Genomic DNA, 8,045 nt, shown 5'->3' on the forward strand with positions numbered 1-8,045 from the left:
CCCCCCCCCCCCCCCCCCCTCATCCCCTTCTTGGTATAGTATGCTAAATGGGAAAACTGGCTGAAATCCCAAAATTCTTCTGCTGAACCACAAATGCTACAATCAAAAAGTCTTCTTGGACCAAAATGTTCGATGATACTTTTAGTTCTGTTGAATTTGTTACCAACCAGGTCAACCAATCCCTCTTGGCAGAGTCAGAGGTTATAGTTTTCATGGAATTAATGCTAATATGAAGATAATAAGGTTGTTAGTATTTAACATGATATCTTGAACAAATTTTAAAGAAAAGACTAGTTAATACAAAACTTGAAATATCATTTCAGACACAAGAAGCTGTGGACATTCTGTTTAACTATATTTACATCTGTAACAAATTAGAAGATGCACAAAAGCCGCAACAACTGTATGATGTTAATTTGTTCAACTGTATTCACCGGGCTCTGGCCAAAGAGGTAGGTTACCATGGTCACCAGGCTCTGGCCAAAGAGGTAAGTTACAGCCATGGTCACAGGGCTCTGGCCAAAGAGGGAGTTTACCATGGTCACCAGGCTCTGGCCAAAGAGGTAAGTTACCATGGTCACGGAGGTTAGTTACCATCATGGGATGTTTGCTACACTCCGGCCGAAGAGGTAGGTTACCATAGTGTCCAGTGACTAATCAGCTGATGCAAAACGTCTGTAAATCTATTGTAAACCTGTGTTATCCTTCAGGGTTTTATCAAGAAAGAACAACAGGAGAATACCAAGATAGGAAAGATTTACATGGAGACCTTTGAAAGAGTACAAGGAGAATAAGACCAGGTGTCCTGGAAGGGAAAGTAGTGTGTACTACTTTATCAATCAAACAATCAAATTTTGTATAAAGATTTAAATCATTTCATCATTTTCAACTACGTTTACCAAATGCAGCATATCATGCAAGGAAAGAAGGATTATGTTGTCATAGAAATATTATAATTAATGATCATTTAAATTTCCCAGTTAGTACTGGAAGTTTGGGAGTGAATCTGGAACCACAAAAAGATTCCTAAGTTATGGTTTGAAAAAGATCTTTATCTTATATTTGTTTAAATTTCATTACATAGTGTGTTTTAAGTTAAAGAAAGAAGTTGGTAACTTGGCTAGCATATAATATGAACAAAGTCTGTAAGTCAGGAGCATCTGTTAAAGCATCTCTGAAATAAATGATTGGAGTACTTTGGTTTTGACCTGTGGTAGCAGTATACAGTAGAGGGTTGTGGCCATGGGTGATATATTTTTGTTAAATGGCTAACCCCTGTATAATGATATGTAAAAAAAATATAAAAATAAAACTGTACTAAAATTGGTATAAGCATGATGAAGTGGGCTATGTGAGCTTCACATTTGTAAAAAAGAAAGAAGATTTTTTTGGTTCGAGAATAAAATTTTGGCCATAATCCGAAAGGGTGCGTACACATGAAAAGCTAGCTTTACAGGAGGTAAAATTTTGACAACAGCACACGACGCAAAATTGCAAAAAATCAAGTTTTACAACTTTACTGGGACCCAGACAATTCTGCAACCAGGTAGGTAATCTTTAATTTCAGACAGAGCTTAGGAAAAAAATTACTAGTTGCAGGGGTCAAATTTTGGGTTAAAAATAGCAATTTTTGGCATTTTTTGGTAATTTTTGATGTGGTAACCATGGTTTTCACACAAGTGACATACATAGAAAGAAGAAGTTTATACACTTCTCAGTACTTTATATGTATTGTAAATGTAATGCAGTTTACAAATATATATACATGTATACATGTGTTGTGTAGGGTCAATCCGCTGTGTTTACATTTCCTCGACATGTGCCTTGTTTATCAGAGTCGGGCCATTTCTACTGTATACTGCTACCTGTATAGAGTCAGCTGATAAAACATTATTGTACTTGAGTTCTAATTATGAATGTTATGTGATAAATATCTTACATTCATGTCCATGTTATACCATTGAATTAAAACTCGTGCAATAAATTCAATATGACATGGACACTCATGTAAGATCCTGTATTTATAGAATTATTCACGATATTGCATAACTATAAATTGTCACTTACAAAGTATAAATAATTTATGTGAAACATTGATGAATTTGACATTTGTTTCAGGGAAACTTAATGTGGATGGAAGCTGTACTGTCCTGGATGAAAGATCAGACAGTCACTCCTACCTTACAAACATACGCACACTTTCTCGAGTGCCTGGGACGTTATTCAGATCACCCAGGACGACATAGCAAGATAGAGTACATTGTTGACCAACTTCAACGAGAGGTGAGGCAGATGTGTGAGCTTCTCTGTTCGCACTCGTTAGCTTATGAGATGGTACAGCTGATACCTTCTCTGTCCCTTGTCAATTCTCATTTGTTTAAACCAATTCTTCTAAAGAACCATAAGGTATAGAGTCATGATATTTGGATTATAGCTTGCTAGTGGGAAGGAATGTAATCTGTTCAAACGGGAATCAAAACATGTTAAAACTAGTGTTGTGTCGATTATCGGGAATAATCGATTAACGGTTGGTTGGAGCCTACCAAATACGATGATCAATCATAGTCTTGTTTAATCGATCATCGGTAGATCCTGGTCGAACACGCCCAACAGTAACCAAAACGAACGCACCCAGCAATGGAAGCTATATCTGTAACCAATAGGCTTATGGTGGATTCTCTGAGTGATCTACGAGAAATCTATGCAAATCTAGCAAGTTTGTGTTCACTATAAAAAGTTTGCAGTAATGCCTGAAAACAAAAAAGTATTTTGAGATTAACTATATTGAATCAGTGTGTGACAAACTCTGTCTGAAAGCCAGACATGTCCGAAAAAAAATCACCTCGGACCGGCAAAATGTTTCAGATAACATAACTGCTCGATTGTCCAGTAATATTTCCAGCTAAATCTGGCAAAATGTCCTATAATTTGGTACTGTTATAAGGAAAGTTCTTGTCAATCCAGAGGTGTAAAAATTAAAATCCACATGCCCGAACCAGAGTGAAACCAGTTTTAGAGCTTGGGCAAGGTAAAAAATTTGGCTTACTTGTCGGCTTCCTCCGACTGAATGGGAATGAATAATTAACTAAATTGACTGTAGTTTAGTGAGATACAACTAAGCAATTATGAAACCAACAACAAGTTGTTGAAAACAAACATTTTTTTTCGTTTTGAAGAAAACATTGCGGTAGAATATTGACGATCTTTATTTCCATCATTTAAGACGATTTTTCGGAATTTGAGCTTGGTGAAAAAGAACTGAAATTCTGGCTAAAAAAGGCCAAAGGGACAAATAAAGTTTTTACTTACTTTCTTAGATAATTACATGTTTTAGTTACAACTGAGGGACATCCTTTTTGCCTGAAAAACGTCTCTGTTTATCAAAGAGGAGGTTGCAATGGCGTGACTAATAAGCGGACAGATCCAGGATTTCAGGAATTAAAAACTAAACAATCAACCCACACAAAATAAATAAATGAAAAATCCATCACTGTAATTTAAAAATAGATAATCCCTATTGCAATTACTGAAAAAAAATACCCTTAAAATATTTTCTGAAAAGGAACTGGATAGAAATGATGTCTGACAGTATGCTGGGATAAATCTGTTATCGTTTATATGAGACTGAATGATTGAATTATCTACAAAATGTCAACTAACTAAAATTGTTGTTTCAACATAAGTTCTTTTTATATATTTTTTTGGACCTTTTTTTTCCGCTAAAAAGGTATATTTACCTACCTAAATATCCTGTAATAATTCTATAAGTTTGGCACACACTGATATTGTAATCACCATTCAAACGAATGAATGATGTTCTCAGTTAAGAAACTGAGAGATGAGTTAATAATATTCACATTAATAGAGAAGGAATGAAACTTCAAGTCATGTAGTGTTCTATTTTATTTCTTCCTCGTTTTGAAAGAAAAAAATGATTATTATCGCAATGTCATCCGATTCCAACAGGTGATCAATTTGCATTTTCAACCGATTACCCAGCACTAGTTAAAACCTTCAACACAGCATCAATCCTTCTAGTACCAGTCTTATGCTCCTCTTTGTAGTGCTTTTGTTCTGTATTTTGACCATTTTCCTATCTTGGAATTAATTTTTGTCTCGCCGTGACGAAGTAGCGGAAGCAAGACCAAGGTATTGCTTTTCCGGCAACAGTGGAGGTGGCAGCGCAGCATCAACATTAAGTTTTTGCGTTTAACTTTGTTTCACTGAAAGTACAAGTGCAAGCTTAAGACCAACCAAACTTGGTACATATATGCATCTTAGGTAGTACTTATCAACCCATGCATCAAATGCTGGATGCGGCCTACCTTTCATGGTCCATCGACTTTGTCAGCATCTCCATCAACATTAAGTTTTTGCGAATTAATTTTTCAGGATTATGTAACTGTGGGACGAGCGACGCAGCCTTACCCGGCAATGACAACACAATAGTACACTCTATACAGTATATACATACTTATTTACACTTTATATACACATAATGTACAACACAGATTAATATAATACATACTCACTCACACTCACAACACACAAATAAATACAGTCTAAAGGAAATGTTCTGTCAATCCAGATCCTCTTCTGTAAGCTATCCTTAACTCCTCTGGAACTAGAAAAAAGTCTACCTCACACCAGCCATGAGTTAGGGTTGGCTATCCCATTGGACAGCGTCAAAACATGCAAGTGTTTACACACGTCCACCATCTAGAAGGGTGGCACAATCTACTGGCACTGTAGACAAATTGGGTGGTCTTACACAATAGACCATCGACTTCAGTGTAAGTCCTCTATGCAAAGAAACCGATTGCTATCTTAGGATATGTCGTCCACATTCGACCATCGACTGCAGTGTAAGTCGTCCTCTATGACAATAAACCGCTGGCTATCTTAGGATATGTCGTACCGCTGCTGTATCACACCCAAATGACCCTGTCATGGTCAGTTCTGTCTTGTGTGTCGGCTGGTCTGTTCAACAGATGATCCTCCAGATAATCCCAGGATAGAAAGCTGGCAAAAGATGGAAAATATGACAGATGACGAAAATCCATATAAATTCACGTAATTTGAATGTCACTTCACATATTTTAACTACACATTTATTTCACCTACGCGCTTCCATACTTTTATAATTCTCACAAACTGACATTTCGAATACCAAAAAAGGATATTGATATTTAGAATAATTACGTAACTAAGATCACAAAGAATACACTAAATGCTGATAACATAATAAGCGAATTGTTAGCAAACTAGCAATTAAGAATTTGTGCGGGTCCTCAGCATGCATCAACTAACATGTCACCTATGGGCCTCCGTACCTACAGATAATGCATACGCACAAATGATGTAATGTACAATAACATCTAGGTTTCTGATAATTTACACACAAGTAACACACAATATTTTTCTTCATACAACCAATATATACCGATTATTACAATTATAACACGTGTAAAATGTTGTTAAATATTTTTTATTATTGCAGGGCCTGGAAGTGGAAGACTTGTACAGAAACTGTACTTACATATCTGATGAATGGACTTGTGTCAGAAAGGTGTGTTTACATAATTAGTTTACCTGGTCCAAATTAAGGACCAAGCTGAGCTTATGCGATACCATGGCGATTGGAATTCAACTAGATTTGACTGGAAGCATCTCTAGGTGGTGGGGATTCGAATTGTACAAATGGAGGGGCTGACCAACCTGGTTGTAGCTAAGGGCCAAGCACAGGAAAATCGACTACAGATATTGCTTTAATCGACTTCTCAGAAATTAATGCATGGATATCACTCATATTTGGTTTGAAGCATCTGTAGGTAGTTGGGTTGGTTGAAGCATCTGTAGGTAGTTGGGTTGGTTTGAAGTTGGGATTCAATTGTTTTTTAAAATTGGGTTATTTGGCCACATAATTTTAATCAGCTTCTTCTCTGGAACTAAATGAAGGATATCAGCCATATTTGATCGACATCATCCCTTGATGTTTTGGATTCAAAACTGTATAAACTGAGGGAATGACACCCATGGAGCTAAAGGGCAGGGTCAACAAGTGGTAATTTGGCAATAATACTTCAAGCGACTTCTTCTCTTGAACAGATGGATATCAACCCTATTTGGTTGGAGGCATTCTCAGGTAGTTGGGATTCAAACTTATGCAGATGACGGGGCTGGCACCCTAGGGGCTGAAGGGCAGCTGGCTCATATTGATTTAAATCACCTCTTCTTTGGAGCTAAGAGATGGATACCAATCATATTTGATTTGAAGCATTGTCAGGTGGTAAATGGTTTAGATTCAAAATTTTACCAGTTAAAGGGCTGACCCCTGGCTAAGGGGTGAGGGAAAAAAGAGTTTTAACTTGGAAATGATTAAGATGTCCACCCTATAACCACATAGTTATACAATTGCTGAGTATAAAGAGACAAATACACATACAGTTCCAGGATTGCCCATGGTCTGGCCCCACCTATGGAGATTAGTCCATGAATCATGACTTGGAAATATTTCAGATCAACACTTAGTCCCTGAGACATATTAACATAAAGACGTTTGAAATCCCTACTCTGTGATTATACACAAATGCTACCAGGATTAGCTCTAGGGACTGGGATCTTATTTGCCATACAACTTTTAGGCCAACCAAAAAATATTTGGTGTATCACTCTCATATATTAACTAATAAAAATATTTGTTAAAATAAAATTTGTTACCTGCCTTCCAACCTACCCTTAATGTTACAGGAAAATATATTTTTTGTGGAGTTATGGCCCTTTGAATAATGAAAAACTTCATTATCTGCAGTTTCCGCTTTATAACTCTAGCAAATATTAGCCAAATTCCTTCCTTTAAACTTGATAACAATGTTTGTGTTCCTCTGTCTTTCCACCCATCTCGGGCACTCTTTGGTTTTCGTGTGACAATTGCTGTAGATAATGTTCAGATGTTTCAACCAAATTTTGTATGGACATCCGACTCATGCTAAGTTTGCCAACCGATGTGATTTGTGCATATTTACGGATAATCAATGAGGTATAGGGCTGGACTTTTTTTCTTCAAGTTTCAAGCTATACATTATGTATTAACAGCACGATACTCACATATTAAAACTAACCTCAATACTGTTAACCTACAATATGTCCTGCAAGCGGGGGATATAAATTCCACGAATTTGCTTGTTTTCATTTACTTTCTGATATCTGTAAGATTCTACTGGCAATTTTATGTTCTGACGAGCTCATGCTGAACTGTCAGTCTTCTGTGGCACATACTAATGTTAGGGGGTATTTTGAGTTAACATTTCCTTACAGATAAAGGTTGGGGGTATTTAGAGGTAACATTTCCTTACAGATAAAGGTTGGGGGTATTTAGAGGTAACATTTCCTTACAGATAAAGGTTGGGGGTATTTAGAGGTAACATTTCCTTACAGATAAAGGTTGGGGGTATTTAGAGGTAACATTTCCTTACAGATAAAGGTTGGGGGTATTTAGAGGTAACATTTCCTTACAGATAAAGGTTGGGGGTATTTAGAGGTAACATTTCCTTACAGATAAAGGTTGGGGGTATTTAGAGGTAACATTTCCTTACAGATAAAGGTTGGGGGTATTTAGAGGTAACATTTCCTTACAGATAAAGGTTGGGGGTATTTAGAGGTAACATTTCCTTACAGATAAAGGTTGGGGGTATTTAGAGGTAACATTTCCTTACAGATAAAGGTTGGGGGTATTTAGAGGTAACATTTCCTTACAGATAAAGGTTGGGGGTATTTAGAGGTAACATTTCCTTACAGATAAAGGTTGGGGGTATTTAGAGGTAACATTTCCTTACAGATAAAGGTTGGGGGTATTTAGAGGTAACATTTCCTTACAGATAAAGGTTGGGGGTATTTAGAGGTAACATTTCCTTACAGATAAAGGTTGGGGGTATTTAGAGGTAACATTTCCTTACAGATAAAGGTTGGGGGTATTTAGAGGTAACATTTCCTTACAGATAAAGGTTGGGGGTATTTAGAGGTAACATTTCCTTACAGATAAAGGT

The 8,045-nt window shown here is 36.7% G+C and overlaps 1 protein-coding gene across 1 annotated transcript in view; it reads left to right on the plus strand.

Annotated features, from left to right (window-relative positions):
* LOC110445869 (DNA-directed RNA polymerase, mitochondrial-like) overlaps positions 1 to 8,045 on the plus strand; it is a 76,183-nt gene that overhangs the window by 10,000 nt on the left and 58,138 nt on the right. Inside the window, exons 4-6 of the mRNA XM_021490696.1 lie at positions 324 to 452; positions 2,119 to 2,283; positions 5,501 to 5,569. Of these exons, the coding sequence (XP_021346371.1) occupies positions 324 to 452; positions 2,119 to 2,283; positions 5,501 to 5,569 (363 nt within the window). The remainder of the gene's footprint in view (positions 1 to 323; positions 453 to 2,118; positions 2,284 to 5,500; positions 5,570 to 8,045) is intronic.

Source organism: Mizuhopecten yessoensis, unplaced genomic scaffold, assembly GCF_002113885.1.
Source record: "Mizuhopecten yessoensis strain PY_sf001 unplaced genomic scaffold, ASM211388v2 scaffold2399, whole genome shotgun sequence".
NCBI classification, from domain to species: Eukaryota; Metazoa; Mollusca; class Bivalvia; order Pectinida; family Pectinidae; genus Mizuhopecten; species Mizuhopecten yessoensis.